Genomic DNA, 20,975 nt, shown 5'->3' on the forward strand with positions numbered 1-20,975 from the left:
CTTCTATGTCGTCAAGATCACACAATTTGTTCACTAACTGAGAAGGAGTGGTACTATGATCCATTAGGGCATCTGTGCTGGAACCTGTTGTCAGCGACCTTTCAAGCGAAATGCAGTAAAAAAAAAAACACCTTTGCTAACAATGTAAGCAACCAAGCCCAGAGTATAATTTCAAGAAAAATTAAAAAGCTTGTAAATCAAACAAAATGCTACAAATTTGTACTTTTGAGGGCCAATGTAGGACTGATTAAAGGCTGTGTCAGTGTTTACCTTGGGATCTTTGCAAACAAAATTCATGATGTCCTTCCAGTTCCTGTCTACTGTCTTGAACTTGCGTCCTTCCTCAGGCATCTGCTGCATGATGTCCTCAGAGCTAAAAATAGGTTCTAGGTACAACCACTGGGCTTGAACTTTTAGCCACTCATCTATTATTTCCTGCATCTTTAACAAACGCTCTTCCCAGGCCTAAAACCCCAAAACATAACTAGGCTAACTATCCATTGAAAGTTATATCAAATATTTACATAGGAGTGCCAAAGCAATTTACAAGGTTTTTACAAACTAGCACTAGTGAACACTCTAATCTGTAAATTAAGCGTTATTACTCTCAAAAGAGCAAACGCTGAATTCCAACTCAGCCTAAAATTATGAAAATGAAATCAGTCTAAGGTTATTCCAGCATAGCGGCTGACATCAGTTGGTAATATTTCACAATTACCTATGATAACATTATTATATGTTTTTGCTTGAGAATGGCAAGAATTTAAGTACTTTAATTTGATCGATTCAAATTTACTGCAGTTTCAAATAAAGTTTGGCTACTGTTGACTGACATGTAAGGCGTTCACAACACATGTTAACACCAGGGCCATGTGTTGTAAAATAGAGATTACTCCTTTGAGCTATGAGGTTTAACGATCCAACCATTGCCGCAATGGCCTTTTACAATAACATTTACTGTTTAAGTTGACAGAATTACCTTTATTTCAGCCTCAAACGGCTTGATAAAGGGGGAACCTCTCATTGTCTGGGTCTTAACAATTTGATCATCAAGTGTAGTCTGAATTTCATCCACAGCAGCCAAGATAGACACGCCAGTATCACGGTATTCAGTTGTACTGAACAAGATGTTGTCCCATTCATCCACCATCTTTAGCATAGCTTTCTCCAACGAGAATTCCTTGTAACAGTATGAAAAGACTCTAACCTCAGTGTCATGATTGATTGAATGATTAACGTGTATGGAGGTAAGCAATAACTTTAATATATACTGAAATTGTACGATTCAATTACAAAGAATGTATGAGCACGTCGCACACAATTATTAAATTATTCAGCTGTTAGAGATCCGATTCCGAAGCGAAACTGCTGTTTTACATAAGTTACACACGGATACAGTCCAAACTTTATGAAATGCTTTTTCATCGCGGAGAATGTACGGACACAAAGCACACAACTGCTAGTCCTCATATCGCTGTTCACTCCACGTGACAAGTTTGTAATTTTCAACCCAGGAACTGCATCAAATGTCAGTAAACAAACCCTGTAGTTCGAAAGTTCATGCCTGGTCAAAAATATAGCGATCTTGGCACAGGGCTTTAAAGAGTCGTAACTTTCCCACAGTTTTCTCGAGTGCCCTGCAGTAAAGGTCCGTACAATTCGGGAGAGGTTGTAATCACCGTTCTTTACTTAGGACTTATTTTTTAAAAATATTTAAAAACCAGTTTTTGAGCAGAGCAAAAAACAAACTGGAAAAGAACCCGAATAAATTACTCGTTACAACCCTTATCTGGCCAATTTGTAAGTTCTATATATATATATGAATCTATCGAGAAATTTCAACGAATTGACTTTAGGAGCATCACAATTAAAGCTGCATGTACGTAAATAGCGAATAACTCCTTCGTTTGGGCGTTTGTAGCCTGTGAACAGGCTCTGAGCCAGTTCCTTCTTGGCCCCTTCCAGCCGCAGTCAGACCCTTCCAGCCGGAGCCTGTTTACAGACTAGGGCGTTTGGAACGATTGTTTAAAAATGAAAGTAATGAATTTTAACAGGGATGGCAGTGGAACAGTATGCTTGCAACAGTTTGGAAAAATGGAACACTAAATAATTCAATCAGGAAGCCACTTCCTGTAACCTGTTGATTCTGTCCAGCATGCAGTACGGGAGCTGCTTTTAATCTTAGAAGGTAATGACTTACCTTGCTTGCCCCTGCACTGATGCCCTCGAACTCATCCATGTATGGCTTGAGATTGAACTTGAGAACCTTACGCAAAGTACTTCCAGAATCCGGTGTGATATCAAACCCAATAATATCGGACATGGCCTTCCAGTGTCGAGAACGAATTCCTGGATTGCACATAACACTAATGACAGGAATGTGCTCCTAATAAACATAAACAACAACAACAACACTGTAACTCTGAGGATGAAAAACTGAAGAAAATGTTTCATCACGAAAAACATATATGGATAAGTTAAAATGAGATCCACCTTGACTAGACAACAATACCTTGAATTCTTTTATTTGATGCTGAACTGTGTGTGTAACTACTAATGCAGCTAGTTCTGTCTCTGGCTCTTCCTTCTCCTTGGAATCCTTGACTCTTCTGTGACCTTTCTTTTCCTTCTCAGCGTCCTTTTTCATTGACTGAAATACTTTTGCAATCTTGTACATCTCACGGCCATACTCCTCGACCTAAACAATAACTGATTATCACATATCACAGTATAGACGATACATGCAAAGCTCTATACGCACAGTTGAGAGTTTTTGTTAAACACACACTTGTAGGACTGAATTACTGTTTCATATTAGTAGCAACTAGAATCTTGACATTTTAAATTCTTATAGTAAACTTGAACTTCTCTCCAACTTGTTTCCTCTTAGGTTTGTTCCAGTTTGTTGTTTGAATTTTGTTCTGTTCTGCCACATATTCGTTCGTTTAGTAATTCAAACCTCTTTTACATGGCTTCAGAGGGTCCAAATTACCCAATTCATTATTTGCTGTTTACTTCTTGAAGATACAGCTAAGTTTCTAAGTTACTCTAAAAATTTGATAAAATAAAGTTTATGCGTGCATGTGTGAATGTTTTGTGTTACTGTTCGAAACTGACCATATTCTTCTACTGTACATTAATATGCTCATGATAACCAACCATTGCACCAGTTTTACACTATGAGCAGTCCCTCTTTTCCAATGGGTTGTAGAACGAGTAATGAAAAAAGAAGACCGAGCAAAAAATGGCCATGAGCCAGGGAAATTGGATAATATGTAACTGTCATGATGTGATTGGTCATTGCTTGGAGGTATGTCAAAGGGGTATAAAGTTATTGTTAAAACTCAAGATAATCAGCCACCCAAAGGTTTTCGTTTAACGGGGGTATGACTGACGAGCAACGTTTAAGAAGGAATCCACCAGCAGTTCGAGTAACAAGAGGACAAAAACGTTGTACCGAGATTATTTACATCGTTTCGCAAATTTCTGTGCGACTGTTTTAAATATCTTCTCAAAACAAATCATTTTTAACAACACGAAATGTCAAAAACAAATTTTAAAGTTCATATGAAACACTTGAAAGTACTCTGGTGAAATGAAACTGATGATGAAATTTTACCTGTTTTTGCACAATTTCTCTGAACTTTGAAATTTATTTTCTCGACTTCCCATTGGAAATTGTTTTCGGTGTTATTTTAGGCAACTATTTATACATCGTTAGCTTTAAGAAAATATAAAAAGGATTGTAAAATACCTAAAATTATTCTGGTACAAGGTTTTTGTCCGCTAAAAACTGAAATTGCACGATTTCCTATCGGATTTCGTCTTAATGGTTTTCAGAAAAGCTCTAATGATCTTAAACCCGAGCATGACTGTTAGTAATTCGTTGCTTACAGTATATAGAATTGCGGAAAAGCAAATCCTTGTTATTCTTTTGAAGGAAAATGATAACAAATACGTAAGATATATTTCACTAAACATATTTCGTTTTGCTGTAAAAAAAAAAAAAAAGGAAAAAAGGAAAAAAAATATAATAATAATAAAAAGAACACCACAAACGTGAGCTGGAGCGAAAGTACAAGATTGCTGAAATAGGCCTTAAACATGTCTCTGAAGATCTCAAACAAAGAATTACTGCCAAGGCTACAAAGATCCGAAGATACGAGAACAGAAACAAACAATTCCATCAGAACAGATTGTTCGAGACAGACCAGAGAAAATTTTATACGGAACTAAGTGGAGACAAAATCTTATCTGATATGACAACTGATTCAGAAGAAGCCAAGCAATTTTGGGAGAGCATTTGGAGTATAGAGTCAACACATCGTAAGTATGCAGAATGGTTAAAGAAGTTGAAAGAGGAAGTGGAGTTGCCACAGCAAGCTGAGTTGTCCATCACCATAGACATGGTGACACAGGGTGCTTACCATTTACAAAAACCATCCGGTTGGAAATTTCAGGCATAAAGATTAAACAATTGCGTGCGACGTTGCGGGAGAAGGAATCGCTATAAAGTATATCCACATCAGTTAGAGAGACTTAAAAGAGCAGAAAAATAGCATCACCTCAAATCACAGCCCATATTTTCTGAAGCTTCCCGAACGGAATGGCGCGAACCATTTGATTTTCCAACTGGAATTTCCGGTTTTCCCATGTAAATGGTAAGTACCCACAGTTTCTCAGGAAAGTTCTGAACTGGAAGGCACCAGAACCAGACATGGTGCAGGGGTTTTGGCTGAAGAACTTTACAGGCCTACACCACAATATCGCAAACCAGCTTCAAGTATGCTTAGACTGTGGGAACGTTCCTGGGTGGATGACCAAGGGAAGAACTGTCCTTATAATGAAAGACCCAGAGAAAGGCACAGTAGCAGGAAATTACCGCCCCATAACCTGTTTACCTGTAATGTGGAAGTTGCTAACAGGGATAATGTCTGACAAGCTCTACGAATTCCTGGATACCGAGAGCGTACTACCGGATGAGCAGAAAGGTTGCAGGAAAGGCTCCCAAGGAACCAATGACCAGCTCTTTATTGATAAAATGGTCCTACGAGAGGCCAAATCAAGGAAGAAGAATCTTGCAATGGGCTGAATCGATTATAAGAAGGCTTACGACATGATACCGCATTCCTGGATTCTTGAATGTCTAGAACTATTTGGTGCAGCTCAAAATGTTAAGACCTTACTGGAAAATTCCGTGAATGGCTGGCAAAGTCTTGGAAGTGTCTCCATCAAAAGAGGCATCTTCCAGGGTGATTCCCTGTCCCCTCTCCTTTTTGCGGTCTCCATGATTCCGCTGTCCCTAGTTCTCAGAAAGTGCGAAGCGGGATACACATATGCCAACGAGACAAAGGTCAATCACCTTCTCTTTATGGATGATCTAAAGCTTTACGCCAGAAGTGAGTGCCAACTGGACTCACTGATACAATCAGTGAGAATATTCAGCAATGACATCGGTATGAAATTTGGCATTGAGAAGTGTGCTGTCTTGGTCATAAAACGCGGCAACGGGGCTAGGAGACCGGATTTGGTGATCACTGACAAGAGAGACAAGAGCTGTCAGATTATAGATGTGGCAATTCCAGAGGATAATGGGGTGAGAGAGAAGGAAGATGAAAAAGTTGAAAAGTATCAAGATCTAGCAAGAGAAGTTCGAAAAATGTGGGGTGTGAGGACAAAGGTTATTCCAGTGGTAGTGGGAGCATTGGGATCAATACCACTGAGATTGAATGACAATCTGAGAGCCATTGAGGTGGGCATTCCTGTTGGACTGATCCAGAGATGTGCATTGTTGGGGTCGGCAAGAATTCTTAGAAAGGTGCTGGAGATGTAGAAAGAAGAGAAAAAGCAAACAAGGGGTGTTTCTTGGCTTCCCTAGGCAACTTGTTGTTACCCGGAGCCAATGACGAAACCAGCTTCAATATCATCAATAGCTGTGCGAATAGTTAGAAAAGCACGCTTGCCAACAAATTCTGAAGAATTTTAAGCAAACTAAGTATAAAGGATCCCATTACTATCACCGAACATTGAACTAATTATTAATATTATTATTAATAATAATAATAATAATAATAATAATCAATGAGCCGGAAACAGTTAGAGAAAACGAGGATGTCACGATATTATGGGACATGCCAATACACACAGACAGGAAAATAACAGCCAACAGACCCGATATAGCGATTAAAGACCACAAAACGAAAACCTGTAAATTTATTGACATGGCAGTACCATCAGACAGAAACACATCCGTGAAAGTCACTGAAAAACTATCCAAATATAAGGACTTGGAAATCGAAACAAGCCGAATGTGGGGCATGAGAACGGAAACGATACCAGTTATCATTGGAGCACTTGGAGCTATCTAAAAGGGACTAGAAACTTATCTTGGAAGAATTCCAGGCCAATTAAGCATCAGTGAACTACAAAAGATAACCTTGCTAGGTACAGCACACATTTTGAGGAGGGTGCTATCAAGCTAAAAACTGACTATCCCCTAGTGCCCCAGGACCATGGTTTGCTCTCGGCCCTAAGGACTCTAAGCAAACATTACGTGAGGACGATAACAACAACAATAATAATAATAATAATAATAATAATAATAATAATAATAATAATAATAATAATAATAATAATTGCTTGATTTACTGGTTCACCAATTCTCTTAATGACGCTAGTCTCTCCCCAGTAGATGCCCCTAAGGTATAGTTAGAAAAGCACGCTTGCCAACAAATTCTGAAGAATTTTAAGCAAACTAAGTATAAAGGATCCCATTACTATCACCGAACATTGAACTAAGCTCACAATGGAAGAATAAGACAGAGGCAATTTTACGTTTTCCAACCACACAAACGGGGAGATCTGAGACCAACGACTAACATTCCTGGGATAGCTTCTAAAATTCCACCTACGTACACGGTACAATCGTGGAACATGCGGTGGCCTGATGGCTAGCACTGGACTCAGGACCGAGTGGAACACGTCCAAGCTCTGACCGCTGTAATAGTGTTGTGTGCTTGGGCAAGACACTTTGCCTTTCTACATTCACGTACGTGTATGGATGGGTACCAGCAAATTGAAACCTGGAGGTATCTCTGCAATAGACTGGCATCCCATCCAGGGGGGAGTGGACATTCTATCATGTTAATGGCACTAGAAGTCAGAATGTTTAAGCACTTCACTTCTTTCCGTCGCATTGACTTGAGTTAAGTCCGATTATAGTTTTCTTGACGTCTCAAACTTTAGACACGGAATATACCATTGGAATTTAATGTGGCATGAAAATTCATACTAAAAAATCAGCCGATTATAAAAGATCATTCTCGCTGGCGTTCCCATTCAAGTCCATCTTTGCCTGTGCATCTCATCACCTAGCTAGCGCTGGACGGCCAGTTTTTGTTCTCGTTTCTTTTTCACTTCTTGCTCGACAGTCCGAGGAAAAAGCCGGAGTGCTCATTGCTACACTAGTTCTTCATTAAACTGAGAGCAGAAATACAACAGTGCTGCAGACAACTAAACTCGCTAATTATATAATATAACATAACTGTTTTTACCTCTGCCTCTGTGGCTTCAGCATTCAGTTCAAGAAAGGCGCCATCCATCCATTTTTTCTCAGCTCTCTGCCATTTAACAATTGTTGTGAAGAGTTTTTGATATGGCTCAATAGCTTTGGTGATGGCCTCCACTTCAGGATATGTTGTTTGCTCCCACTTGAATAACTCTTCTTCCTATATATTGAAAAGGATGACAAAAACATTGATTGGAAGTACTTCTCAAACATCACAAAGCTAACTGGAACCACAAAGAAATAATTATGTAAATCACTGGGGATGGAATTAACAGTGAAAGGAAGTAACTAACTGTGCAGTAACAAAGAAGCATAATGATGGGGGAACTAATTTCTGGAACAAATATGCTCTTTTGAGGAGAACAGCAACCTATTTGTTTGAAATCAAAGAGATGACTGATGGTAAACAGAACATTCAAACCATCTGCTGGGGAACTGGTAATAATACATCAGGGTATCAGTAAATTTACTAGGAACATGGCAAACAACTGAAAAAAAATAAACTGGAATTAAAAACTCGGAATTCTCAGGATGACTGTCATCACTACATAATAGTTATCACTCTCTGTAACGCAACAGATGAAACGCAACGGTATGTGACATATTAACAATGTCCTGTTGATATACTTGGAAGAAAAATACCTATTCCTTTATCTGAAACATGTGGTTTCATTTAAAGGGAAAGAAACAACAAACAAACAGATCGATAAGGTTACCTCATTAATAAAGCCAATAGTTTCAACACTGTCAGTGAGTTTCTTTTGAACTGTCTGTACTTCCTTCACATACTGCATCATCATGTCCATATCACCATACTCTTTGAACTCTTCCACGCGTCTGAAACAAACATTATCAAAAAAAATATCTTGTAACGGTCCGGTGAAAGACCAATAACAGGTATGGTAGAGAGCGGTCTGCGCTTACGTGTCGAAAACAAATTGGATTTGCCTTGGTTTTGTGTTACCATGCTCATTGATTGGTTTAAAAAACTCGCGCCATTTCTCATCCAATCAGAAGTAAAACCAAAACTAATGATAAGTGGTTCGCACATGATTTCCCAAGCTATGCGCCAGCTACACCTATTTGGTTGGAGTTCTGATTGGTTTACTGGATTGTCTGCATCCTTTGTGATTGGCCAGAGTGATTAATTTGACAACCATTCAAACCTGCTCTATGCATTATTCTGTACAGCTATAAAATACCAGAGTCAATACGGTATGTTTGTGTACAGATTGTGAATAATTTCAGAGCTGAACAAAGAGCAATCTGGCTGTTCACTTCGCCTTCGGCGAATAATTGTTCAATATAAATTAAAAAATATACATTACGTTAGAATATAAGGAGTCCATCTATATTGCCTGTTTTTCTTCGGTGTCATGGACGTTTAATAATCCCCACAACAAAAACACGTACTTCCACAAAAACTCAATATTCAGCTGTTCCATTTTTGTTGTTTCGCCATTGAACATTCTAAAAAAGCCCTATATATACTTGATGAGTAAAGTTTATACTTAATGCAAGTTTTGATTAGAACAAACCAGTTCTAAATGTGTCCAAATAAAACGGCACAACTTTTGGTGGACATAACTCAAAAAGTACTCCTGAGTTACAATGTAAATCACTAAAATCATGCTTAATTATACCTCTTGAGCTTGTCAAGCTCCAGCATAACTTTCTCTCTTTTCTCCATGAGTGCACTTTCATTGCTCTTCTGAGCAGCAACCACAATCTACAATACAATACAATACAATACACAATTTATTGTGTCGATAAAAATATCATAAAATGTCAATATAATAAATTGCGCATTCCGAATGCAAGTTCACGCAAAACTAGGTCCCTCGAATGTTAGATGCAAAAATGAATTCAATAAGCTTTTTTATTATATGGCTGTGTCTCACAAGGACTGGGAACTACCGAATTCACGAATTTGATTGGCTGAAATCGATATTGACCGCGGTCTAGATTTTCCCATCTAGACCGGCATCTAGACCGGTTTCATTTTGCGTTGAAAAAGTAGCAAACTAAAATACAAAAATGTTCACCATTTTCTTTTATTTTCTTCTCAATCATTTATGGAAGTGCAAAAAGCCTGATGACAAAAAAAAAAAAAAAAAGTAAAGAGGACGAGCAAATTTCGGCAGGTTTATGTTAAGCTCATCGCCGTTCGCAAGCAAAATGTCAGCAAACCAGTTACATTAAACGAATTAAAGTTTTCTTCTTTGCCATATAATAAACATCTTATTAACCGAGCTAAGTCGGTCTGTATGGGAGCATCTTGACCTCGGTCGCGTGTACAGACCTCACTGCGTTCGGTCTGTACTCACGACCTCGCTCAAGATTCTCCCATACAGACCTCCAGCTCGGTTAATAGGAGCTAAATATAGTTTTAGCTCTAAAAGGACAATAAAATAGACAGGAACAACATTGAGCATATTGAGCATACTGGTTTATAATTGGTCCACCGAAACTGTAAGGCTGTTTCTTTTTTCCCTGATGGTGTCATGTCACTCCCAGTTTATCGGTGAGCCTCCTGTATACAGTCTCCCACACGAGTTACCTAATCTCCCTGGCCTTAAGGAAAGTGTTCAAATCTCATTTAACCGAGTTCAAAGTAAATCTTGGATATTTGAAGCGTTTTCATGGTTGAACCAGCGGAGTGCTTTCTTTGATCCGCCTTTTTTTGTCGTCACAAGGTGCCTTCACGGAAAATGTAAAATCTACTGAATATTTTATTGCAATCTGTGGTTAGTGGTCCCCAATTTCTTTAAAAAAACTGTCACTCAGACGTTCAGTAACTCATGTGTTTACTTTCAGCACTGAAGACCACCACAAAGATTTCAAGCTTTTATAGTATTTAGGAACATGCAGCATGGCCAACATTACATTGCAAAATTGTACCCCTCACATCTACCTCACCACGTATTTTCATCTTATAATAGTTAATAAGCCAAAACTTCTCCCATTGTTCTCCCAGTAGCCCACTCAGTCTAATTTGGAGGTTGACAAGGTTTAAATCCACGAAGATGTAACGATGTTCTCTTTAATACTTTAAGGTTAATACTCAGATGTAAATTCATGCGTTTTCTGTTAGCACTTTACATCCCACGGTCAAGTCAAAAGATTTTATTTTCCCTTTCTGGCTGCTGAGGTCACAACTTCCTTACTCGTAATACTGAAAATGCGCAAGGTCTACTCGGGGAAGGGGAAAGAGCCAAGCCCCTTTTTGGGTGATGTGAGGGTTTTTGGAGTTGGTATCCCAGCCACGTTGATTTTGCTCATTTCTCACCATCAACGCGATCGTTGCCATAAATACCAGGAATCTTTGCATGCGTGGCAATTCTTACAAGGAGTTAATTTCTCGGATCTTCATTGGTACAACTTTAACATTTACCTCATCATTCTGGTCGAATATGGGAGCAATATTGTTAGGCCAGTTAAGTACTGTAGAGTTGAGGTTCATGTCATCTTGTGTGAATGTGAAAACATCTAAAAGATAGGAGAGCCTGATGAATGACTCCTGCAACAAATAGACATAGCAACTTTAGCATGACTTGAAGACAGATATCATTGAGAAATAATAGTTAATTGACTGCAATTTTAAGTGTCCTCTGACACATGAATTAAGTTTCATTATTATTAGAGAAAGTAATTTCATCACACCTTGATGTCGCTGTCAAGCTTGACCAGGGTCTTCGTCTTTGCTTCTTCAACAAATTTTAGCATGTCTATCATTTCACGAGTGTCCTCTGGTTTGGTAAGAGCACGTTCTCTGATGGCTTCAAATTCAGAGATAATTCTGCAAAATGTCATTAATTATACAGTATTTTAAACGTCACAGTATACATGTCAGTATGTATGGGTTATTGACCAAGTGTGAGGTCAACATGGTTGCATATTGGCCAAGTTCTTTTTTTTTGCGTGTTTATGGACCAAGACGGAGTCAAGGTCCATAAACTCGCAAAAAAAAGAACGAGGCCAATATCTAGCCATCTTGACCGAACAAGCTTGGTCAATAAAGGATTTATTATGGCTTTCGGGGAAATTTTTCTTGCGGGACACGGCGGGTAGTCCCGAGCAGGCAAGATAGCTCCTTATTATATGGCTAGCTCAGTGAGCGGGCAAGATGAATCAAATTCTGCGCTGTGATTAGCTACCCAAGCGGGCAAGATGGAGCTGTCTTGCCCGCTCGGGACTACCCGCCGTGTCCCGTACGAAAAATTTCCCCAAAAGCCATATAATAAATCCTTTATTGACCAAGCTTGTTCGGTCAAGATAGCCGGATATTGGCCTCGTTCTTTTTTTGCGAGTTTATGGACCTCGACTCCGTCTCGGTCCATAAACACGCAAAAAAAGAACTTGGCCAATATCCAGCCATCTTGACCTCACACTTGGTCAACAACCCATACATCTTGCCCGCTCGGGTAGCCAATCATAGCACAGGATTTTGTTTATTTTTTTTTTTTTTCTCAAGCATCTGAGCGGGCCGGATTCCTAAATCCTCGAATTTGATTGGCCAATCATACGGACGTGGCCGGTCCAGCTTTTTACGATACGGCCCACAGGCCGGATTTTTTCTTCGCTGCCTTAATCTCGCTCCTAAAAGTTAGCGGTAATCGTCAATCTTTTGCCTTCTTTACGCATCCATCGACGATCAGTCAACGCAAATTTATCTCTGTTCACTTTAAAATGGCAAGGAAAGTCACTGTGAGTAAATTCAATTGAGGTTTTTGAAGTTGTGAGAGTCTGCTTGGTTGCTTGTAGCTTGCTGCTGCAATGGCGCGTAATCCTGTGTTTCTCTCGCCGTAAAATTTGAGTCAATTCCAGTCGGGTTTACTTCTCTGATCATTGCTGTATTTAGGAGAATTTCTGTGGAATACACACGAATTTCCTCACTTTTTGCCACTCAATTTACGGTAGAAAAGTCTGATTTCAAGTGAAATTAAAAGCAACGTCTGACAGAAATTGTTTTCGTGGTAAAACTTATGTTTTTGTAGTAAAAAATATGTTCTTTAATAAATCTTTCTTTGTCTACTATCTGAGTTACTCGCTCGTTGCCGAGATTTTTTACAAATCGTTAGTAGACGGCGCGCAAGCCGCTTCAGTGACAAGAGCTGCGTAAACAAACCCATTTGTAATCTGTAAAACCAATTTAGTGCAGGAAAAAAAATAAACATGTTATTTGCCGGCTTAGGGTTGGTCCGTATAGTGAAAGACTGTGACCTTGGGCTTGAAAATGCTGCCCTCGGCATGTGGCCTCAGGCAGCATTTTCAAGACCTCGGTCACAGTTTTTCACTATACGGACCTCCCAGCCAGCAAATAACATATATATCACATAAAAAAGTTGTTATTAATTTCTGGACATGATAACATTTGACCAACAGCAACTCAAAGAATAAATCGCCACCTTCTGTTTTCTGCCCTGTGTTCCTCTGCCAGCCTTTGTAACAACTGATCAGCAAAGCGATTGGCCTTAGTAGCCAGGCCTCTCTTCAAATCATCACAGTCTAACTGAACCATATCAAAGTGTGCCACAGTCGGAAGTGAATTGATTTCACGAGCAAGAGAACGAAATTTTTCAATTTCCTGGAACAAGAACAGTGTAAAACTGAAATTTACAACTAACACCATTATTTCAATGAAACAATAACACAATTACACAAAGATTAAAATAAATATAATTAATAATTAAATAATTCGTACAGTGAGTGAAAAGTGAGTGAGAACTTTATTAAAGTGTCAAACACCTTATAGCCTGGAAATAATACACCATACTAATTAGGGGACACGGCCAAAAAACTATACTAATACTAATATTAATACAATAAAAAATAAATGACTTGAAGGGCATCATGTGCAGCATAGGATGCAGCCCTTACAGCTGGTGTCCATTAAGTGAGTTATATCCCTTTTGCGAATATAGTTTGTAAAAGCCTGCGGTGTCTTGGCTGATCTGTCAGCCATAGACAGCTCAAACACAGGACCTCTTCTCTTGATATTTAGTTGAAAATCTTCCTATATGACTGCTACTTAAATGGCAAAGTTTTGTTTTGTTTTTTTGTTTTTCGTAATTCTGGGATACTTTTGAAAAAGGCTATGTTTTTTAGTCTCATCTATCATATCCGTGGCAAAGAGGCAGAGATGGTTGACGGCTAAACTCAAATTTTCGTCTAGATGTTGCGCTTGAATGTTCGTGCGACTGTTTGTTAACTGTTGTCAATTGGAATTGTGGTCAACGAAGTCGGAATAAAAGCTCAATCTTCGTAGTTTTTCAGCCTTGTCGAGTAGCATCATTCCGTCACGTGATTTGAAATAGTATGTAATATGATAATAAAAGATTGCGAGGATTTTTCATGAACAATCTGCCACCGTGGAATATCTAACCATCAAAATCTTGCAATCCACTTTTTGTGGGCACTTTCTAAAATATTAGACAATATTCTTAAGAGTAGGCAAATCATTACCTGTGTGTAATCTTCAAACGAGCATTCACTTGAAATGAACTGTTTGACATGCTCTGCTGCCTCTCCGGTAACAAGGGCACCATATTTGTCTGATAAGGCAATTAATGCGCATATTTCAAAAATAACGAACTCACAACATAAATGTAAGAGACAAATCTCATAATTGTATCAATTTCAAACACATTTATTTATTAGTAAGTAACCACTATGGTTTAATTCCTTTTGTCTGCACTAATGAAGACTTCATAACTTGCTCAAGATACTTGATTACGAATGAAGTCCCACACAGGCTAAACTAGCGTTGTTGTTACCAGTTGGTAACAATACGATTGTCTGTCCCATTATGGGTTTCAGTAAGGTTTTTTGTGTTTCAGCATGTAAAATTTGCAAACTGCAAATTAAACTATATAATTATTCAGAGATTACGGGGGAGGTAACTGATTTAGATTCATACTCTGACAAGGACACTTGTGTTAGAAAACCACTAACCAGGCTCCATAATGGCCACAACATTATTTGCCAGTGTATATGCAAAATTTTAGTGGCAAGTTTAACACAAAAGTTTTTGGAAAATTTAGACTCTAAGGTGTAGATACATTTGAATATCCAGGACTCCACATTTAAATATTATTGTTTTGATTTAAGTCATGTACGTTTGGCTCACCAAAAGAGTGCAGGTACTCAATAGGCTGCTGCAAGTTAGTGCTGACAGCATCTTTAAGGAACTTGGTACACCTTGATAGAACTTGTTTGTCCACGCCAGCATCCACATGTGTCACTGTGTTACCCCCACCCAACCACGACTAAAATCAAGGATCACAAACGCATGTTCAATAACTATTTAATAACAATACCAATCTAAAAGAAAAAAATAGGTATTCTAACCTTTCTCCTTACAATTTTTTAAAACTTTGTAGAAAGTTGCATCTTATCATGCTTATCACAATTCAATAATTGAAAATTGAAGATCACTGAGCTCGATTTTGAGTTATAAGCACTAAAAATCAAAATTAAGGGTGAAGTAACAGGATGTACTGTTGCTATGTATACGGTAACCTATTATGTCATCTAAAAATTAGCATTATGGGTTCACCAACAACTGGGCGCTTGGAATCTGACACCAATACTGTAGCTTCACTTAATTAGTAGTATTGATATGTCAAAGTGTAACTGTTTGAGAGTGCTGAAAACTTTAAAGTTCTGCCAGCATAATATATGGCTAACGATGATGCAGAAATCTAAATACCTGCTTCTTAGTGAAGAAATTATCTATTAATGTTTTACTACCTACTATATCCAGTTGTCATTCCTACATCTGACTTTATGTGAACTAACATTGATTTTTAGAACAGTGTTTAACGTTTTAGAGTTTTCTTCACTCATGTATCCAAATCTTTATCTTTAGCAGTGAATGTTTCCGTAAATTGTTAGTCAAAATCTCCCCTTATAGATATATGGATATCACCTTGCTAGACTACCACACAATTTTGGTGCTAATGGGGAACTGCAGGGTCAATAGGTTGAGTGGTATATTTGTATAGCCCTCTCGAGCCCTCACAAATCATTAGAAATTTAATTCCACAAATGGGCAATTCCACGTTGTGGGCATTACATTCAGAGGGCAAATTGTTTGGAAATAAATCCTTTTTACATACTTCTTTTTAGCAGTTTTTGTTTAAAATCTGTACAAATATTCATCACATGGTACTTGACTATCAGCAGAAAAGAAACTTTGATTTCATTCTCAAAAGCTGTCAATATTCTCGTTTTAAACTCCGTTACGGACAAAAAAAAAAAAAATCAACCTCCAATTTTACAGGTTCAAGTTGACAGTGCTATTCCTGTCAATCAACATGTGAGACATAAATTCTATAACAATAATAAGAAGAAGAACATGGCTGCTTCATAGTTTTGTAAAATCCAGTTGTTTCCCTTATTCTGCTGTTAGGTTTTGAGCTGTGGGTAAAAAGTTGCTGTTATACGTCAGTCAATTCTAGCAGTGCCCATCCCCCCCCCCCCCGGCTAACCCCTGGGCATTAGCATTTTTTTTTAAATAAATGGGCAAATTCCCCGGGGTGGGAACACATAAGCTGTCTAAATGCCCCGGGTGGGGACGAAGAAAGAGGGCAAATGCTCCGTCCCCGGGATCGTCGCCTTCCAACACCTCTGCAGTTTTTTTATTAATCAGTGAATAAAATGTTCAACTGTTCAGTATTTTAATGCAATGGTAAGACATCAAGGACAACAGTACGTGTTAGTTGATTCTGATTATATTTATTTCTTTATATTTGTTTTTAACAGTTTGCTAGGGGATAGCTGGGATTGCGGCGGACGTGCCTCCAGCCGTGAACGATGATAGGTGCTTGTTTTCGCAGGCTACTTTTTCTGTGAAGAATCAAGACATTTTAAATGATGATGCATTGCATTTTAAGCTCGCAAGATCTGTCCTTAAGATCGCATCATTTGAATTTGCAAACCTTAAGAATTTAACTCCACTTTCATGAATTTAAAAGATGCTAGGCTAGTTTTGAATGCGAAATGCAAAATAGTCATGTTCACATCAGTGATTGTTTTGTGACAAACAACATATAGTTCACCTTGTCGCTTATATTTATATGCTTCCTTACAAGTAATGAAGAAATATCTAAAATTGAGAAAACACGCCTTGAAAACATCTACAAGTTTCTCTAGTCCCTGACGGACAAGTCATTACTCGGCAAACGCCTCGTCTTTCCTGATGAACTCATTCATGGCACTTTCGAAAACTCGTGTGTCAAATGCCCGGGGGTCGCCCCATGGTACGCAAATGCCCAGCCCTGGGGCCGCGATAAAATTGCAGATGCCCCACCCCCCGGGACTGACCATGTGAGCAAATACCCCGCGGTTGCCCGGGGGGGGGGGGGATGGGCACTGCTGGAATTGACTCATGCATTACGGACATTACACTGTGAAACATACTTTTCAAAGACAGGGTTTAGTGAATATTTTTGTTTATTTGTGGACTCCTGGTGATTATATTAGATTGCAAGAACTGTTAAATTTATCTAAATCAGGTTCAGGTCTATTAAGCGGCCTTCACACGGCAAACCTTAAGCGGCCTTCACACGGCAAACTTAAGTTGGCAAACTCGCGTTGGCAAACTTCAAAGAGTTGGCAAACTCGTACCTTCACACGTCAAACTCACGTCAAATCACAACATGCGATAATTTGCAGCATGGCTGACTTAGTGCAGTGGCACTCACGTAGAACAGTGAATGTAAATCACGTGAATAGAGCACGTGTTTTGATTGGTTGACAGTTAACAACACATGCTTGCCAATCGTTCACACGCGAACGGCACAAATACAGTCAGCAAACACATTGGCAAACTGTTGGCGACAAAAAGAACTTGCCCCTATTCTCCCCAACTTTTTCGTGTTGGTAAACTCGTTTCTGACGTGTGAATGATTGGCAAGCATGTGTTGTTAACTGTCAACCAATCAAAACACGTGCTCTCACGTGATTTATTTGCGTGACACTTCACAAAATGGCAGACACAATTCAAGATGAACATGAGGCCACTTTTAAATTTATCAAAGAGGTTCACGATTGTCCGGCTGTTGGGGACGTTTCATCTGTAGTCTACAAAGATAATAAAAGCAAACAAAAGAAAATGGCGGAGCTAGCGGACAAACTGGGTTTCGTTCAAACCTTTCTATTTCCCCACCGCTTTCTGCTTCTTCTATTCTCTTCTTCCATTTCATTGTTCTACGTGAGTGTCACTGCACTAAGTCAGCCATGCTGCAAATTACCATGTGTTGTGATTTGACGCAAGTTTGACGTGTGAAGGTACGAGTTTGCCAACTTAAGTTTGTCGTGTGAAGGCCGCTTAACATGCTGCCTTTGCACCAGTGATTTGCAGTAATGCTGACAATTTACAACACCATGGTTTGAGCCTCTTCAAACTAAAACAGGATTCCAGCTTACTCTGACTTTTACTTGCATAGAAAAAAGAAAGCAAGCCTCTCTTTGTTACGGACATTACGTAATGTCCGTAACGGAAATGTTTTTCACGCCAATTCAACAAGAACATCAAATGTGGCAAAAAAATTATCTGAAAAATTATTTTACACTGAGTTAGGTAAGTTTTTTTTATCCTGATGAGATTTAAGAGATAAACATGGCCCAGTATAATAATTTGAAATCGAGATTGCTAGCTAGTTTTTCAGGGTTTCTTCTGTCAAAAATCAACAGCCTCTCTTTTTTGTTTACCATTGAATAAACTTTCAGCAAATTATTTCCTGAACACTTTAGCATATCCTCTTTCCAAATACACACGATTGGGCTAGTAAAAATATCTTTGAAATTTGACATTTTAGATGCTCTAGAATGGAATTGCCCAAATGTGTTATATAAGGTAGCTAACCCTTAGAGGTTTTTTTCCTGAGACCCCTATCATATCTGGAGCAACACTGCAATACTGTTTAACATTCTGTTAGCATCATCAGCAGTAATGGTACCTGTACTGTTGGGACATTCTGCATTGTTCCGGAGACTGCAGATACAACATGTAACACTGCAGCCTCCACATCATCAAGAGCAGGATAGAACTGCATGTGATCATCATCATCTAAGATCAACTCCATCTTGAAGAGTGGAAGACAATTTTTGTTCTCCTCAAAAAACAGTCTTTCCCATGCTGATATGGTTCTGTTTATCAGGTCCTTCAGCTAATAGTTATACAAAGATAAAATAAATATTGCAGCAATAATAAAATACAATAACTTTTTATGCTGTCATTCATGTTTAAGTCAATTCAACCGACCAAATACCTGGTTGGAGACAAGAGTGGATACACTGTTGTAGAATGAGTCAGCTTGTGAAGTGTTTAGATGCTTCAACATGTTTTTGTCAATAAAGACATTCACCACTTCTGGAAACCAACTAATGTGGAGAAAATGAAAGAATGACAAATTTAACATGCCAGCATAGAATTATGGAATACAATATAAGCACATTATTGGAAGGAGATTAAAGTTACAAATATGGTCTAAAAGTATGATTTTTGGAGCTCCGTAGAACAGACTAAAGAACGTAAGTCTTGACAACTTTTAATGAAGAAATTGTGTTTACTTTTTTGTGACAAATTGTGGAATGTACATGTACAAAACGTTTATGTTAAACACTACTGTTGACGAAGCTTAAGTTCTAATAATGTACTTAATACGATTAATTTTTGGACACTTTTTGTCTCATTTCAGACAAATTTTGGACACTTTGCTGAGACATAGCTAAGGTAAATTCATGCCTGCAAAACACGAATTAGACTGAAACAACATCTGTGAAAATAACATATAGTACTGCACTCTCAAGGTTTTACAGCTACACAGACGAGAAAATATCACAAATTCTATCGAGGCATTACGTATGTCCAGTAGTGTCTCAACTAGAATTTGCCCCATAGAGGAAACTAAGGGTTTTGGAGCTACTTAAAAGTTTCATATTGTACTGTAAACATTTCGCACGCTCAAAAATTTGCACGCTTAAGAATTTCGGACAGTTTTAATTTTGGACACTTCTTTTGTCCGAAATTAAAATCATCCAAAATTTTTTGCAAGTAATGTTCATTGATTTCTACTGTTAATCACCGGTAATCTAATTGAGGTCGTTGCAATACAGTATCTCTGTTGGGAAGCGGTGATTTTCCTTTTTCTATATTTTCATTGATAACGGAAAAGCAAAATCAGAAATAAAGTAACACTGAATTTTCTTTTTTTTGACAAACTTTGTGTCTCGTACACTGTAGTTTGAGCCAACCTTTTCTCCAAGACGATTTCTTGCCTCTTGGCGTCTGACAAACAGTTAAGATGAGGGTCTTCATTTTGTAGTTCAGGGCGGCCTTTTCTCCAAAGCAAAGACCCCCTCAATTCCTTGCCTTTTGGCATCTGACAAAGCGTTTAGCGGAGAGTACATGTAGTTTGACAGGCCTAAAATTAATCAAGTCTTCGGGTTCAGGTCTTCAGTTTTTGGCCTTCAGTCTTCAATCTTTGGTCTTCGGTCTTGGTTTTGTAAGTAACATAGTAAGTTAAGCTCATTAACATGAACCTACCTATGCATTAGTTTTTCTTCAGTCTTTTCACAGTCCAGGGTCACATTGTTTTTGAGGTGCTCGCATTCTATGGAACCCTGAGCCCTGTTTTAAAAAATCCAGCTACTGTGAATACTTAACACACTGTGCAACAGGTTGAGAAAGGTTACAAGTGTAACAAATGTGTGTTAGCTCACCAGCAACATTTTAAACTAAACCCATCTTCATTCAATTCTCCATGCATACATGGCATTTTATATCCTGTAATAGCAAGATCTTACACTGCAACTTCTCCAACTGAGGCCACTCGGCAGGCCAGTCAATAAAATTATGTGCAATGGCAAACACATGAAAGCCTTGAGTATTTACATTGTACAAATTATAGATTCCCCACAAATAAGCAATCTTAGCAAGTTGCACACTACAGAAACAGTGAGCTTTTGACCATTTTTATTGCTTTCAATTTTAAACAGGCAAACGCAGCCTTTTGGCCAAATTTGCAAAATTTGTCAGGTGGTGTTTGCCCAAAGCAGTTGCAGTGTGAAAACTAACAGGAAAAACAAATGAAACAGAGTTTCATTTTTCATTAAATTAATATATCATAATCATGTAATCACATGATTTCCTGTGCAATTTGAAACAAATAAGCATGAGTATTATTTGATTTTCAAAGCTAGGCTAACAATATGGGCAGTCTTTGAAAAATTTACAAGTGCTTATTTATTCCATATTGCACAAGGATCATTGTCATAATACACTTAAAAATAGACTGTTTGCACTCTTTGCCTATACATAATTTAATCACTTATGATCGATACAGGCAGCATGTAGTGTCAATTTTTGGAATTTCCAAAAATATTAGCAAAACTTCCGATA

At 38.3% G+C, this 20,975-nt stretch overlaps 1 protein-coding gene across 1 annotated transcript in view; it reads right to left on the reverse strand.

Annotated features, from left to right (window-relative positions):
- The window catches only part of LOC145497880 (dynein axonemal heavy chain 12-like), a 97,812-nt gene that overhangs the window by 58,004 nt on the left and 18,833 nt on the right, over positions 1-20,975 (reverse strand). The window contains exons 8-22 of the mRNA XM_081477740.1: positions 20,121-20,204; positions 18,844-18,955; positions 18,532-18,741; positions 14,697-14,835; positions 14,033-14,121; positions 12,976-13,154; positions 11,231-11,366; positions 10,962-11,087; positions 9,211-9,296; positions 8,284-8,404; positions 7,554-7,727; positions 2,513-2,698; positions 2,201-2,386; positions 980-1,180; positions 271-465 (exon numbers count right to left, since the gene is read on the reverse strand). Coding sequence (XP_081333866.1) covers positions 271-465; positions 980-1,180; positions 2,201-2,386; positions 2,513-2,698; positions 7,554-7,727; positions 8,284-8,404; positions 9,211-9,296; positions 10,962-11,087; positions 11,231-11,366; positions 12,976-13,154; positions 14,033-14,121; positions 14,697-14,835; positions 18,532-18,741; positions 18,844-18,955; positions 20,121-20,204 — 2,224 coding nt within the window. The remainder of the gene's footprint in view (positions 1-270; positions 466-979; positions 1,181-2,200; positions 2,387-2,512; positions 2,699-7,553; positions 7,728-8,283; positions 8,405-9,210; positions 9,297-10,961; positions 11,088-11,230; positions 11,367-12,975; positions 13,155-14,032; positions 14,122-14,696; positions 14,836-18,531; positions 18,742-18,843; positions 18,956-20,120; positions 20,205-20,975) is intronic.

Source organism: Orbicella franksi, chromosome 9 (genome assembly GCF_964199315.1).
Source record: "Orbicella franksi chromosome 9, jaOrbFran1.1, whole genome shotgun sequence".
Lineage (NCBI taxonomy): Eukaryota > Metazoa > Cnidaria > Anthozoa > Scleractinia > Merulinidae > Orbicella > Orbicella franksi.